At 44.9% G+C, this 15,747-nt stretch overlaps 1 protein-coding gene across 1 annotated transcript in view; it reads right to left on the reverse strand.

Annotated features, from left to right (window-relative positions):
• Window positions 1-911: 911 nt before the first annotated feature.
• The window catches only part of CNIH3 (cornichon family AMPA receptor auxiliary protein 3), a 105,908-nt gene continuing 91,072 nt past the window's right edge, over window positions 912-15,747 (reverse strand). Inside the window, exons 4-6 of the mRNA XM_084828667.1 lie at window positions 7,837-7,949; window positions 4,864-5,007; window positions 912-1,931 (exon numbers count right to left, since the gene is read on the reverse strand). Of these exons, the coding sequence (XP_084684793.1) occupies window positions 1,904-1,931; window positions 4,864-5,007; window positions 7,837-7,949 (285 nt within the window). The 3' untranslated portion in view covers window positions 912-1,903. The remainder of the gene's footprint in view (window positions 1,932-4,863; window positions 5,008-7,836; window positions 7,950-15,747) is intronic.

Consider the following 15,747-nt stretch of genomic DNA (forward strand, 5'->3'; position numbering starts at 1 on the left):
CAAAATTATTTTCTAAATAAGTCTCTAGTATCACAACCTCACTCAATACAAGGGGACCACTTGCTAATTCCTAGGTGAACCAGTGGAAGCAACGCTAATGCTCCACGACTTGGCAAGGAAGGGGAAGCCCATGGATCAAATGTGACTCACACATCATCTGCAATTGGCTCACCACTCACATTTAGCTGTGCAGCACATGCCTGTTTATTTGCAAGGGAAAGTCCCACTGAATTCAGTGACATTTCTTCCCAAGAAAGCATGCGCAGGATTGCAGCTTTAGGCTGCACTCGTACACCCCCTTTCCTGGAAGAGCCACTGAACTCAATGGGACTGGCTTCTGAATAAACATGCATAGGATTGGGATGTTAGTCTGTCTCCACATAGGCAATTTCATGAGAGAGGGAGGGGAGACTTCCATAAACACAGGCTTCACTTCCAGTGTATTTGCTACAGACTGCTTTCCAGGACAGACAGAGCTCTGTTGGGATTTTCAGCTCAGAGTACACTAGCTGCAGCAGTGGAGAAGGAGGACCCCCTTTTGACCCCTTCTCTGATCAATAACAATAATCGTGTGGTTTTTTGTCAATAAAGCGGACATCTTAGGTAAGACAATACATTTCTGCTAAATAAAACTATTAAAAAAACATTAAAGTGCAAAAAGCTTTTCAAAATGCATCATGTGCAGGGTACTCTTAAGCATATCTACTGGGACACAAATTCAATGGGATTTGCTCCCCAGTAAAAGTGCTTAGGATTGCAGCCTTGAAGACATTAACATTTACAGCTACAAAATATCTGTGCATATCTATATGAGAAAGAGAGAGAGAGAGAGAGAGAGAGAGAAGTGTGTGTATAGAAATACACATATGGAACCCACCTTTGCCAACCTAGTCAGCATAGTATCTCAAATGAAACAAGAAATCCTCATTTATTACTACATTCTACAACATCCATTCAGTATACTGGGGGGGGGGGGGACTGAACAGCCTCATTAACTTTAGATTCAATTGGACCATACACCTGAAGCCACATGACAAGTCCTTTACAGTTTGTATTGTAGGTTGTAGGATATTCTGTCACAGTATTCCTTCATATGTGCGACTAGCATATATTTCCTCTAGCAGTATGCTTGATATATGTATGTGTGTCATCATACCTAACACACTAGAGTGCTATTTTACTGCACCATGTGCAAATTGGTTCAGTATAGCTGGAACATGCTAATATAAACCACTAGAGAGTCAACCACACAAAAGGCCTGTATCTGAGAATGACGGGGTGCATATTTTGAATGTGCATCTAACCTATGTTCTGATAAGATGTATCTCTTCTTCCTTCGAGTTACCTGGATTGCAAGAGCAATTAGGCAAATGTTTCCCAGCTGTTCTCCAGCAAGTGATTAGACTCTGGAAGCAGAGTGTTACACATCTATATTAACAGCATCCCCCTTCATCACAGTTTCTGAAGGTAGGGAGCCATCATGTTTCAGTCTCTCTCTGAGGAAAGGGTAGAAAAACAATTCCCTTCATTGCAGGACTTGCAGTCCTTTGATAAATTAATGTGACAAAACTTTTCCTCCATCACATGCACATCAAAATTGGCCAAGTTTAACTTTATAAATATATATTTGCGTAGTTTATGCTGGGAAATCCAAAATCCAAAGGCTGTAAAACAGAGAGAAGTAAGAGAGAGAAGCTGTTTGTGCAGCCATCTTTCACTTCAGGTTGCTTCCAGTCAGCTGTTATTCCTAAGGAGTGCTCTTTTTTTCTTTTACATCTTGTATGGCTGTTAGGTTCAAAGCTTCCACCTCTTTGCTGTGCTTTACATATCAAGCATCACTGTAGGCTGGCTTGTCTTTATTCTGCACCCTTTGTTGTTTCCAGTCTTTAACGGTATCTTTGAATTAGGAACTCACTAAAGCGTAGATCATGCTGAATATAAAGGAAAAATGTACAGTATGAAAAGATCCCTTTGAAATATGCAGGGCCACATTTATTTTCTTAACTCTTTTACTCTCCACAGTTTATGCTGACTCTGAAATCCTGTTTCCTTCCTTGCTAAACTTGTGTAGCATGTTTCTTCATTGCCTCTATATCCAAATTATGATGGATCTAACAATGATAACTGGAAAACATGCAAGGTATCTATCTATCTATCTATCTATCTATCTATCCATCCATCCATCCATCCATCCATCCATCCTGTTTTCCCCAGCAGTTTCTAAGCTAGGCTTGAATTTCTGCCAAATCTGACACTGACCCCTTCTACAACAGTCTGTTTGATCTTTGAAATTTCTGCAAAGCAATTCCTTGAAGTACAGGAAGGATTTCTATTTAAATGAAGCTTCTTCATTTGTTTCTTCCCTCTTTCCCCCGCCCCCCTAGGATAGAAGAAACATCAAGATTAATGAGAGATCTTTTTGGAAAAGAGCCACATACAATGTAATTCTAGAAATAAAATAATACAGTAGAGTCCATTAAAAAGCACACCTAATTAGAGAATATTGCTTTGTAGAACACTTCTAAGGAAATGGTGCACTAACAGCCAAATTAGACATGACCAGATCTCTTGTGTAGTTTTTAAAATGTTTTATTAAAATATATTTTATATAAATATATGTTATAGTTCTTCTGTAGAGCTCAGAGAAGTATGTACAGATTTCATGGGTGGTCTCCCATCCAGGAATTTATCAAACCCGATCTGCTTAACTTCAGCAAGGCTGCTTCACCATGTGCCTACAGACTAGTTTAAGCAGGAACCTTCCCTAGACTACACCTTACCTTCCTGCAACCCCCCCCCCCCCCGCATGCTTTTCTCCAAGCCAAACAATATTCTGGTAGCAGAGCTTGCTTGGGATGAAAATTGCCTGTTGTGCGGGGCAGTTGTGGAAACGATCCTGCACTCTGCAACCATTCCCTCCCTCTGCTGTTAAAAGCTGACCATGGGCACTATTTTCTGCATGATTGGAGCAGACAGGCGATTATTAAAGCAGGTGGATCTCTTGCCACCACCTCTAGTTTGGCTCCCAGTCTCTGGTACTTTGGTTCTTCTCTCCCCCTATTCAACACCTACTTAGTTTGCCATTCTGTTAACTCATACTGGAATTCTCTCCTTCTTGCATTGCTAAACGTAGTCCTGAATTTCCAATTCAGGTCAGCAGTTTATTTTATATACTTTGCTCTTTTCAAATTGACTTTGCTTATAAAAAAGGAGGGTCGTGGCATATTGCATAATCAATAAAAGGCGTTCGTGGTTAACAAAAGGTGTTTAGTTGTTCTTATCCACCTCTGGAATAGCATTCTCCAAGCAATGGAACATCAACACAGGTCCTGAGCACTGCTCTTACATTAACAGCTCACACAGAACTGTGTTAGGACAGATGGCACGTCACAAAGGTAGGACTGCAGTAATGCAGTGGGCTAACAGCTGAAAGTGGCTTCTCAGAAGCATTGCGCTGGCTTCTTGAGGGTGCATTTCAAAGAATGCTGCATTATTGACTGGATCCTAAATGTGGAAAAGAAAATAAACCACAATACCTCTATCACAACTGATTTAGAAGGGAACATTTGGACAAATGAGTAAATCGCTACTACCTCGAAGAAGGGGCATGTGTAAAATCTTTCATTTACAAATGCTGATGTGTGACAACCGGCTCTCATGTCTGCAACTGGCAAAATAGAAATCTATCCTTCTGGGGCACAGCATCACATGACCAATGTAACAAAGACACCATTAGCTCTAGCACAGGAGTAGGCAACTTCAAGCAGTCTGGGTGCTAATTCTTCACCATCCCCACCCCCACCCCTGCCATGGGCTACAGTCCTGTCACCACGGCCACACCGGCAGCACCAAAAAATGAGAGAGTAGCTGTTGGCAGCAAACGGCTACGGAGACTTAGAGCAGGCAAATTTAGCTTGAAAACAAGCTAAACCTGTCTGTTCGAAGCCTCTGTAGCTGCTACAGAGCCACTATGGAGATTTTCAACCCAAATTTGTCTCCTCTAAAACTCTGTCGCAGTTTGCTGCCAGATCAACCCACTGTTTTGCCCCCCTTTAATCTTTATCGGTGTAGCTGTGGGCACATGTGGCCCACAGGACATGTGTTGCCCACCAATTCTAGCGGTCCCTCTATTATAAAAACATCTTGGAAATTGTTAGTTTTCTTACACATTTCATAATTTATGAGCTCCTGAGTGTGGGCAGCCATTTCACCCTGTGAGACCTGATGGGGAAAAGTCACGTTGTGGTGAGTCTACATAAGAGTGCCATACATAGGATCACTGTTATTTTATGGTTGTCAAACACCAGTTGGGCCAATTCACACAACATGAGGGTGGTTAATAAGCCACGGTGGCTTGTTAACCAGCCCCACACATGCCAATTATGTGCCGCCCAATTTACCTAATTACTCTTGCTGGCCATGGCTTGCGACGTCTGGACCTGATAAGGGTGGGTGGCTGGGGTGGTTAACAAACCACCAAGAACCCACAGCCTGTACTAGGGTTTATTAACCACGCTCATGTCATGCGAACCTGGTCACTGACGGAGTACAGGAAGCTCATCTAACGAATCTGAAAGTCCCAGCAAATAGAGTTGCCCTGCCTATTCTTTGCAAGGGTCGTTCTCAGCTGCAGTAGCTGTATGTCCTTCCTACCTTTGAACCACCCACCCCAAATTGCTCCACCATCTAAGACAGTCTTCCCTCCCTGATGCCTTCAGATGTGTTAAGACTACATCTCCCACCATGGCAAATAGCCTGTGGCTAGGGAGTGATGGGGGTTGTAGTTCCACACATTTACCATGCTGGGGAAAGGTGCTCTAATGTCTATGCCAGTTTTCTAGGGGGAAGTGAGACCAAGCTTACCAGTAAAGATAGTAGAAGAATGAGAGAAGATAGAAAGCTAGTTTACACCAGGCCTCTCTTTGACAGTAACTCAGGGTATCTGCATTCATTACTGCAGGTGGGTCATATGCTAGCTCTGTACTGTCTGCTGGACAATGGAAATACCTGAAAAAGAGAAGGAAACACCTGGAGAGAATCTGGAGTGTTCTGACTGAACTTATACCAAGCCACAAATCCTCATGCATGCTGCTTTCTGTCTGAGATCATGAACAGTTCTCCTTCTTTGAGTATTCGTCTACACGATTCCCAGCATGCACTTTTTTTTTCCTCCACAGAAGAATCAAGATAGAGAAATAATATATCAGAAAGTGAAACTCATGCACCTATTTCAGGAAAAATGCACAACTGGGACACATGGATTTTTCATTCCAGCACAACATTCCCCACACATGCTCCCCCATCCGTGATGAAAAACCTCACACCAGAAACAATTCACAGGAAATACCAATTTGAACACACAAACCATGGTGTGGCTGCTGCTTAAAATGCAACCCCGTAAAAACCCTGCTGGAACCTGTGTGTGGTTCCAGCAGTTCCTATGAAGCTGTAGCAATTTCAACCATGGCATTGCAAATCATAAAAAGGAAGAGGATGCATTGGTGTGGTTGAAATCTCTGGGACCATACGTGAAGCCAGTTCACACACGCTTCTTGCCACATGAAGCCAGGGCCAGCCCAAGACATTTTTTGCCCAGAGATGGACAAGGTGATTCCACACATGCACCCAGTCCCACATAGCAAAGCTGGCAGTTGACTCGTTCTTCAGCACTGGCGACAGTATCCTCCGCTACACCAGAGAGCAACAGGCTAGCTTTGGGAGTGAAAGGCAGGGCCAAACAGCATACATAGCTCTGTCCTCCAACACCCCATCACCTGGCGCCTGCTCACTGACCACTCAGACAAGTGCTGCCATGCATCAGTGGCAGCACCAGAGCGTGTCACGTGAAGACAGCAACCCACGTGCACATGCAATGCTTGCTAGAGTCCATGGGCAGAGCTGGCTGCCTCACTGCCTGCTCACTCAGTCACGGACCATTCTCAGTGGTGCTGTCTCTGTTGCATTGGAAGAAGGCACGTCACAGAGCCCAGGCCAGCAAGAAGCAAGCACTGCCATTACCACAGCACTGGTGCTGCGGAATGGGAATGCTGCTGTGTGTGTGTGTGGGGGGGGGGGGTTAGGAAGAATGACTGGGAGCCTGCCACCTCCACCCCATGTCCTCCAGCATCTGCCGCCTGAGGCAGCTGTCTCACGATATCTAACAGTAGGGCCGGCCCTGCTGAAGCAGCCTTCTAACAATTAATATACAAGTTTTACATTTCCTGCGTCTGCCTGCTCTTGAGCACAACTGAGCCATTAGCAACATTTGCCAGTGAATTTTCTACATTCTGTGAATGGTTGGGACAAAGTATTCAATTCTCTCTCTCCATTGGTAAACTCATATGACCAGACTTTCTCCACCTCACTGCGATGTTTGCAATCCTGCCAGGAAGCATATTGTCTGCAAGAGTCCAATGCACAATGGTCTGCAGGGTCACTACACGTTCAGCAAGCAAGATCTTTGCAGGTTCTTGAAAATTTTTATAATCGAAAGTGTAGCAGTTGCAATCCATTGTGTTTGGGGTCCCTTCTGCCAAAAGGATCCTGCTGTGTGGTGGGGAAAAAAAACTACTGGCTTTGTGAATCTGTCCTCTTTCTCTGGCTTCTCTGGCTTCTGGTCTGTAGCAATAAACACAGCTTTTGGTCTTAATTTTGTGCAGAACCTTTTTGCACAAAGACAAATAACAAAACATTAGATTATATGTTGTCATCTGCCTGCCTGTGCCTCCGGTCCTGCAACAACAGTATAGGATAATATGAACAAATGAACCTTATTCAGGTGACCCCACCGATGCGATTCCACTCCCCCCTTGTCCCTGTTTCCAGCCCCACCATCCTCCAAGCTATGGAGGCTGAATATCTGCGGTGAGGAGCCGTTTCTATTTGCACAGGTGCCACGCACAATTTAGAACCGTGATATTCCAGGGTTCTAGATTACATGGGGGAACCTACATGAGAAGAGAATGCTCATGGCTGCAAAAGTTCAGTTCCCAATGAATGGAGGGCTGTGGGGCCGACAACAGGGACATAAAGGAGGGGGCAGGCCCAGGCAGTGTGCTTCTATTCTCCCCGCTCATGCAACTGTAACTGCGTGAGGGGGAAACACCTGAATAGGGCTATGGAACTGCCTTATACTCTGCCAGACAAACAGTTCATCTAGCCCCATATTGTCCACCATGACTGGAAGAATCAAGGAGGAATCTTTCCCAGGTGGTGGCTGGTAGTTCTGATTTCAGTAGGGCTGTAAATCCACTCTAGGTTTCAGCCAGACCTCTAAAAGAGCTATCCAAGGTGCTGAACCTATTTTGGGGTGAGCTTCAGGACCTTGGATAGCTCCTTTAGAGGCCTGGCTGGTTCCAACTGAAACCCAGAATAGATCCACAGCCCCACCAAAATCAGAGCCACCAGCCTCCACTGTCTTCCCCAATGCCTGCTGTCAGAGATGCTTTTAAGTGAAGGTGCTGGGAGCTGAATATGGAACCTTCTGCATGCAGACAGGCAAAGCATCAGCTCTGCCACTAAGCAATGGGCCCTTCGTCTCTTCTATGGAGCAATCAGTACATCCCATCTCATCCCATCCCTATGACTTATGTGCTGGGTCTAGGGTTGCTCTTTTTTTCCTTGGCAAAGCACCTGTGTCTTCAGCAGTTCTATTACAAGTAGAAATTAACAGATACAGCCTTACCGTTCACTGCACCTCCACATAGGGAAAATAGCACCTGTTGAAATTCTGCCTGTCTTGCAGCTGCTAACAGCACAGAGCCTCTGTCATGCAAGGGGAGATTAATGGTGGCAACCTCATGAGCAAAGTGGACTCCAAGTAGGGTTATGACTTACCTCCAGAAGTGATAGAAAAGCAGAGGAATGTTCAAGCCAAGGGTCAGCCATTCTTGAGCACACAGAAACATTATACAGAATAGGCTATGAATGGAATATTCTGGCAATACTAGCTGGGGAGAAAACAGAAAAGAGTATACATTGGTTGGGCATAAATCCTCTATGGCTCTTCTTTTTACAATCATCTTGCCAGAAAATTAAACATATCTGCACATCTTTTGGGACTGTTTGGCTATATCTGGGTAGACCCAGTACCATAATTATCGGGATCCTGAGCAAGAGAATTCCTGGTTCTGACCCATGCCTATGCCTCCTTCTACTTGAACGAAGGAGGAATTGAGCCATTTAAAAAGGACATGAAAAAAAATCATGAAATTATTGTCTGTGTTTTGTGTGGGAGAATAACTAGGAAGTTTTCAACCATTACAGTTTCCCGTAGAAAGATGAGATGAATATCTGGAGGAGGCCCAACCTAAAACACTACTTCTTTCTCAATAGAAAGTGTTACTTTTTGAGAGCTTAAAAAATGCTGGAGCCAGAACTAGGGGCTATCATGCTTGCAGTTGTGAAATTCTAGCATAGTGTAAAGGCAGATTCCAGTGAATTTATTAGGTACACCAGTTTTGTATTTAGCCTATAAGTCAGAACAGATATGGGATGGGGTGTCTGTGGGTGCTTCCAGACGAGGCTTTTACTGGGCAATCACTCTGCCTCATTCACAGACTGTTATGGGAGGCGGGGGTTGAGACAATGTCATCTTCCATTTGTAATCCCCCCATTTTTCCCCACTGCTTCTTGCATCTTTTTTTGTTCTGCAAATAATCTGTAAGGATAAGAAGATTGAATAGCTGCATGATGTGTTTTCACTGGTCCATCTGGAAGCACCCTGTATCAAAGCCTGAAGAACTGTGAATAGACTCATAGCAGAATATATCCCACATCCTCTACCCATGGTGTCCTTGAGGGGAAAAGAATATGTTAGTTCTCTTGTCTCAGTCTTAATGATGGACTTAGGTAACCAGTGTCACCATGATCTGACATAAACAAGTAGCACACACCAAGATCAAGGAATGCATGTAAAGCCTATTTGTAATGTAATATTATATACAGTCCATTCTTTTCAAGGTCCTAGGTTTAAATTCAAAGGGCAGGATCCAATACTGGTGCTGCAGTCCTGCTTGATCTGTCGCGCAACTGGTAACTAGTGGTTCGACAAATCACACTTGTTTCCTGATTGGGACAGGTCAGTGGTACTTCTTTCTGCAAGCTCTGCTAAGCTGCCCCATTCCAGAAACAACCATTTCTATTCATTTTGAGCTGACTACTAGCTCCCTGTTCCATAGGCATAGGGTCCCACTGGCAGGTGGCTTGGCTTGGATGCTGCCCATTGAACGTAAGACAGATTTCACACATGCTACTTATTTTATTAATTAATTAATTATATTTCTATACTGCCCAATAGCCAAAGATCTCTGGGCAGTTCACAACAATTAAAACCATAAAATACTGTAGTATGCATATTATAAAATTTTAATGTATAAAACTACAGTACAAAATGAAGTAAAAACCAAAAGAAAAGCTAGCAACAACACAGAGATTTAGAATAACAAATTTAAATCAACAGAGCTAAAAGACCAAATAAACTGTCTGGGAAAATAAAAAGGTCTTTACCTGGCACCAGAAAGAGTACAAAGCAGGTGCCAGGCGAGCCTCTCTGGGAAGCTCATTCCACAACCGGGGTGCCACAGCAGAAAAGGCCCTCTTCTGGGTAGATACCCACCCCATTTCCTTTGGAAGGAGCTCCTGGAGAAGGACCACTGAGGATGACCTTAGGGTCTGGGCAGGTACATACGGGAGAAGATGATCCTTGCAGTAACCTGGCCCCAGGTTGTTTAGGGCTTTGAATGGTAATACCAGTGCTCTGAATCAAGACTGTACATGGACTGGCAACCAGTGCAGATGGAAAAGTACTGGCATAATATGATCACGTTGGCCAGTACTTAAAGCACTTTTGAACCTCTTTTCTGCTGTTGGCAGACGTGTGAAAGACAGATATGCTACTTCAAATGCACTTGTATTTGGTTCAATTATGCTCAAAATCCTACAAGCTAGGCTTCAGCAGTATGTGAACCGAGAACTACCGGAAGTACAAGCTGGGTTTTAAAGAGGCAGAGGAACTAGAGATCAAATCGCCAACATTCGCTGGATCATGGAGAAAGCAAAAGAATTCCAGAAAAACATCTATTTCTGCTTCATTGACTATGTGAAAGCCTTTGATTGTGTGGATCACAACAAACTGTGGCAAATGCTTAAAGAGATGGGAGTACCAGACCACCTTACCTGTCTCCTGAGAAACCTGTACGAGGGTCAAGAAGCAACTGTAAGAACCAGACATGGAACAACTGATTGGTTCAACATTGGGAAAGGAGTACGACAAGGCTGCATATTGTCGCCCTGCTCATTTAATTTATATGCAGAGTACATCATGAGAAACGCTGGGTTGGATGAACCACAGGTCGGAATTAAGATTGCCGGGAGAATTATTAACAACCTCAGATATGCAGACGATACCACCCTAATGGCAGAAAGCAAAGAGGATCTCAAGAGCCTCTTGTTGAGGGTGAAAGAGGAGAGTGCAAAAGCTGGTTTGAAACTCAACATTAAAAAAACTAAGATCATGGCATCTGGCCCCATCACATCCTGGCATATAGAAGGGGAAGAAATGGAAGCAGTGACAGATTTTATTTTCTTGGGCTCCAAGATCACCGCAGACGGTGACTGTAGCCATGAAATTAAAAGACGCTTGCTCCTTTGGAGGAAAGCTATGGCAAACCTAGACAGCATAGTAAGAAGCAGAGACATCACCTTGCCGACAAAGGTTCGTCTAATCAAAGCTATGGTTTTCCCAGTAGTAATATATGGCTGTGAGAGCTGGACTATAAGGAAGGCTGAGCGCCGAAGACAAATTTCAGACAGTTAGGTCCAGTGGCTTTTGTGCTACCCATGCATAAATTTTCCTTTTCTCAAAGTCTAAAACAAAAAGTAAAAACTGTCAAGTCACCCAGGGGATTAGAGATCCTAATCAGAAGGTGTTTAAGGTGACCATTAGGAGTTTGCTATCCCTAATCTGTGGTGTAGGGTTTTTTTGAGGTGCAAAAAAACCTCTCCCTCCCCTACTTTTCTTTTCTGCACTTACATGCCCACTGTTGGGAGCTTGCCTGCAATTAAATTTTGAAGAGGGAGAAAGAAGGGAATAAAGAGCTCCATGTAAAATACTGGTATTTCACACAGCATCTGATTTTACTGCCCCAAACTGGAACCTTTGGCTTCTGCAGAAGTTTAGTCGCTTCAGTACAGCAAAGGATCCAATCAGCCTCCACAAACTTCTTTCTCCCCTTCCACTTTAATATCTCCTAAATAGCTGTAGGACTCAAATAATCCCAAAGGGAGGGTTAGGACTATGTGGCGTCATGATCAAGAAACTCCTGGGGCTTTTAAATAGGTTCCACAGTTTTTAAAAAGCTAGAAAAAGCCCTCCGCCACCTCACTTCCTAAAGCTCATTTAAGTACATGCAGTCCTTGCAAACCCTGCACAGCCTTCTAAACCCCTCCGAAGTACTACCTCTCTGAAAGGAGCCACTTGGCTTAGGGAATTCTCTCTACCCACCTGCCACGCATTTTCAATCACCATTCTTCTTTTCTTCTGCCCTCCCCTGTCCTCTTCTTTCTTTCTCTTCTTTATTCCACCCAGAGCATATCTTGGGGAATTCTTAAAGAGAATTCTCTTTGGTGGGCAAGAAAAGTTCTGAACTGTATTTGACTTTATACAAACAGACAAGAGGGTTGGTTTTTCTCCTTCTCCTCATTCAAGTCTTTGAGAAGAGTGGGTTCACATGGTGGCAGGGAAACAAATCTGGGGCACTTTTGTTTGTCAGTTGCCATTATCCAGCAATACGAAGGGCTGTAGCTCAGTGGTAGAGCACATGCATGGCATGCAAAAGGTCCCAGGTTCAATCCCCAGCATCTCCAGGTAGGGCTAGGAAATAATCCTGCCTGAAACTTTGGGGAGCTGCTGCTGCTGCCAGTCAATGTCGACAATTCTGCGCTAGATGGACCCAGGGTCTGACTCAGTATAAGGCAGCTTCCTATGATCCTATGAACAGAAAGCTTCAATAAAAATAGGAGTTTGGGCTTGTTTTTTAAGTGGAGGGGAGATAAATATTGCTAATTTATGCAATCCTATGTATGCCTACTGAGAAGTCCCATTATGTTTAATGAGGCTTACCCTCAGGAAAGTGTGCATAGGATTCCAGCACAAGTTACTTTTGCAGGGAGGTTTGCACCTTGACGTTTTGCATGTTTACTCAGAAATAAGTCCTGAGTTGTGAGCACGGTACTGCGGGCTTAATACAGTGCCCACCCAATTCCGTCTAATGAATTGACTACTCTTTCAGCTGAGTCCTATGCATGTTCTGTCGTTTGTGGAGTTGGCTTTTTTTTTTTTTGCATGAACTCTAGCTTCAGTGGTGAAGGAAAGGCACTTAGTACAGTCTCAAGAGTTTCTCCATAACTTAGTCCTAGTTTCGAAAACAGACTCATTGGCTGAATCCTGGTGAAGTCTTGGCACAAATGAGTTATGGGGAGGAAGATACAGGGACAGCTTGTGCATAACAAGGAGGAGATAGAGAGGAGTTGCACAAAACAAGACATCTGTGTTTATGAAGAGTAGCTGGAGGATGGTAGGATGAGGAGGGATGGTTGCATGGAGGAGAACAGAATTGGTAGGGGGAGAATGTAAGTGCTTAGTGGTAAAAGAAAAGCACATGCTCAGAGGCACTCTCTATTTAAGAACATAAGAAGAGCCATGCTGCATCAGACCAAGGTCCATCTAGTCCAGCATTCTGTTCACACGGTGGCCAACCAGATGCCCATGGGAAACCCACAAGCAGGACATGAGTGCAATAGCACTTTCCCACCTATGTTCCCCTGCTGCTAACGTTGGTGAAATGTAAATAAATTCTAGCAATTCTAAATCAGAATGCATGTATATCGCTCAGGAACTTTGCAGGCTTCTTGCCTGGGGACACCTCTAATGACCTGTGCATTTTCATACAAATTTACCCAAAAACTATTGGGGAAGGGGTGAATGGAAGGGAAAGCAAATCAGTCCCTCCCCCAAATTGGAGAACTCACCTTCCACATGAACTGCTGCACCTATCCTTCTGAAACTTTGCTGGTTTCTTTCTTAGAGACAACTCTAAGCTGTCTGTAATTTTCAGAACAATGGTCCACAAGGAACATAGGGAGATAAGTATGTCCTGTTTTGGAGTCCTCAAAATGTCAAGGCCACCCTTGCACAAAACCCCTTGTGGCTATCATTCTGAAATTTGGCAGACATGATCTCCTCTGATGGGGCAATGAATCCTGAAATTTTTATCCAAATCTTCCAAGAAATTAAAACGTTATTGGCAGTTCCCTTTAAAAGAAAATCAAAATATAAACCCTGCAACTATTTTCTGACATTGGGCAGGTGTAATCCCCTTCTAGGGGGCTACTATGCCTGAAATTATCATCCAGTTCTGACCAAGAGAAAAAAGTTAGTTTTTTTTTTTCTAATTTCCCTTGGTAGTCAACAGGAAGCATAAAGACTCATTTTCCAAACCCTGACTCAGGTTTGGTGCTAAGTTGGAGTGGTCCGTCTACAAATTGGCCAGAGCAGAAGCAGGATGTTTTCCAAAATGCTGAATCAGGGTCTGAGTTGAAGTGGGGTGGGAGGATCAGCACACACTTCCTATATATGTATGTATGTATGTAATCTATACACACATGCCAGCACACTGAATACACACACACCACACACACACATATTAGACATGCGCTTAGACTCGTGTGTGTGTGTGTGTGTGTGTGTGTATGCAAATTTGTGTTATGGGTCTGTGCCCTGCATCTTTTAAGACTCTAGCAACGCCCCTGATTCAGACCCTTTTGAAGAAGGGGAGGCTGAAGAAATGGGCAAGGCCCCTGGCTTAATTAGTTTCTACAACATACCAGTGAGAGGCACTGACTAACATTGATGTTTTGCCAGTACAGGTGATTGTCTGGGACACCCCTCCCAGAATGCCTGGCTCTGAGGAAGGACCCCGTCAGAGTCAGACATTTCAGCCTGCCCGGCTCTCTGAAGGGCCATGTTGGCCGCTTCCTCAGCTGACGCAGCTCCCCAGGGAGCCCGCCCACCTGCCCTTCGACTCCCACTGAGAGGGTTCTTAGCACAGGCCAGAGGGCCGGTGGCTGAGAGCAGCTGCCCTGAGAGCAGTTGAGGATCCCCTCAGAGCGAAACAGAGAGCGGGCAGCTGCTCCAAAGAGGCCCACCATGGCATTTGCCACAGCAGGAGAGTGGGACCCGTAGGGCTCTCCAGAGCACCCACTAGCACTGTTGAGCGGGTGACTGCTCCAGAGACCCCACCAGCCCTGCTCTGCTGCTGTGGCAAATACCAGGGGAGAGCAGCTGACAGAGCACTCCCAAGCACCCGCTGGCAGAAGAAGCCACAGTGGGCCCTCGTGGTGGGGGCAGGGGGGGGAAGCAGTGCAGTCCAGTGCTCCTCCTGCTCTGCCCCGAGGTAAGGAATTCACCCTGCCTCATGGGAGGGCTGCCCCTGCCTCCTTGCAATCCTCCCACTCCCTGCTTCTCAGGAAACGGCTGAACAGAAGCAAAGAGAGAGCTGCTGCCTCTAGGCGCCTGGAGTGCTCAGTGAGACAGCAGCTCCTCACAGAGCTGCCTTTCAGGAGGGGAGGAGCTTTGGGGGGGCTCAGCAGGCTGGTTGGGGAGGGTGGGATTCAACCTGCGGCTGAAGGTTCCCCACTGCTGACCTAGGCAAGTGACACACCCTCAGGCCCTGGGCTGACTCAACACCCCCAGTCCAGCTATTGCATCCTCCTGGACAGGAGGGAGTATGAGAGGGCTTCCTGTTCCAGCTGAACCTCACCTGAGCAACATGCCTTCCTGAGCTTTGGTGTGTTCCTGTATCTGTTTATTGATCTCCGGTCCTTGATTTCTGGCTTGCTTCTTAATCCTGCCTCCTGGTTTGTCCTCTGGTCCTGACCAGTCAGACCTCTAAAGGAGCTATCCAAGGTGCAAACTTTAGATTTCTGACTAGTTCTGACGAAACCCAGAGCGGATTCACTGCCCCACGGATATTGGAGTCACAGGCCTTCACTGGTCCTGACTACTAGCTTTGACCCACGGCTCTCAGTCCTGGCACATTTCCTGTATCCTGGGGAAGGATCCAGTAGTGTCCATGCACTAGTGATATTGACATTGTATAGCATAAACCAACACTAGCACAACATCAATAGCGCTAGCTATTGGATCCTTCCCCTAACTCATGGCTCCTAGGTCATTTCCAACTGCTCCCTACAGCTCAGACCAGACAGGGCCTGATCCCATACCTAGTTGTGTCAAAATATATTTCCACAGATTACGGTGCACACAGCATTAGTTTATGTTTGAGAGATAAACACTTAGTGTGAGGGGAAATTGGGTCACTTAATAAACACCAACCATTAATGTCTGGATAAACAATGTATGACCTGACTTGGCCCCACATGGTGATGCTGTATGTAGCAGGTTCTACAGTCTCTCACAGGTAGGGATGCTGGAGAAATTCGAGATGGATTAAAATGAGTTTTGATTTCTAAGAATCCGACCTGTGGAATCCGCCGTGAAGCGACCTCCCCAGGCCCTGTGGAGTCCGCGGATTATTTTTTTAGTTTCCCGAAATTTACACATATAAATCCATAGAAAAATACATAAGTTTCTGCTGAGGAAATGTAGAATGGAATAGGGGACAATACACTAAATGTTCATACTGGGGTAAATTACATAAATACTTACGTAAATATTTACATAATTAT

Source organism: Heloderma suspectum, chromosome 1 (genome assembly GCF_057233095.1).
Source record: "Heloderma suspectum isolate Gila_16-S chromosome 1, 16-S_ref, whole genome shotgun sequence".
Lineage (NCBI taxonomy): Eukaryota > Metazoa > Chordata > Lepidosauria > Squamata > Helodermatidae > Heloderma > Heloderma suspectum.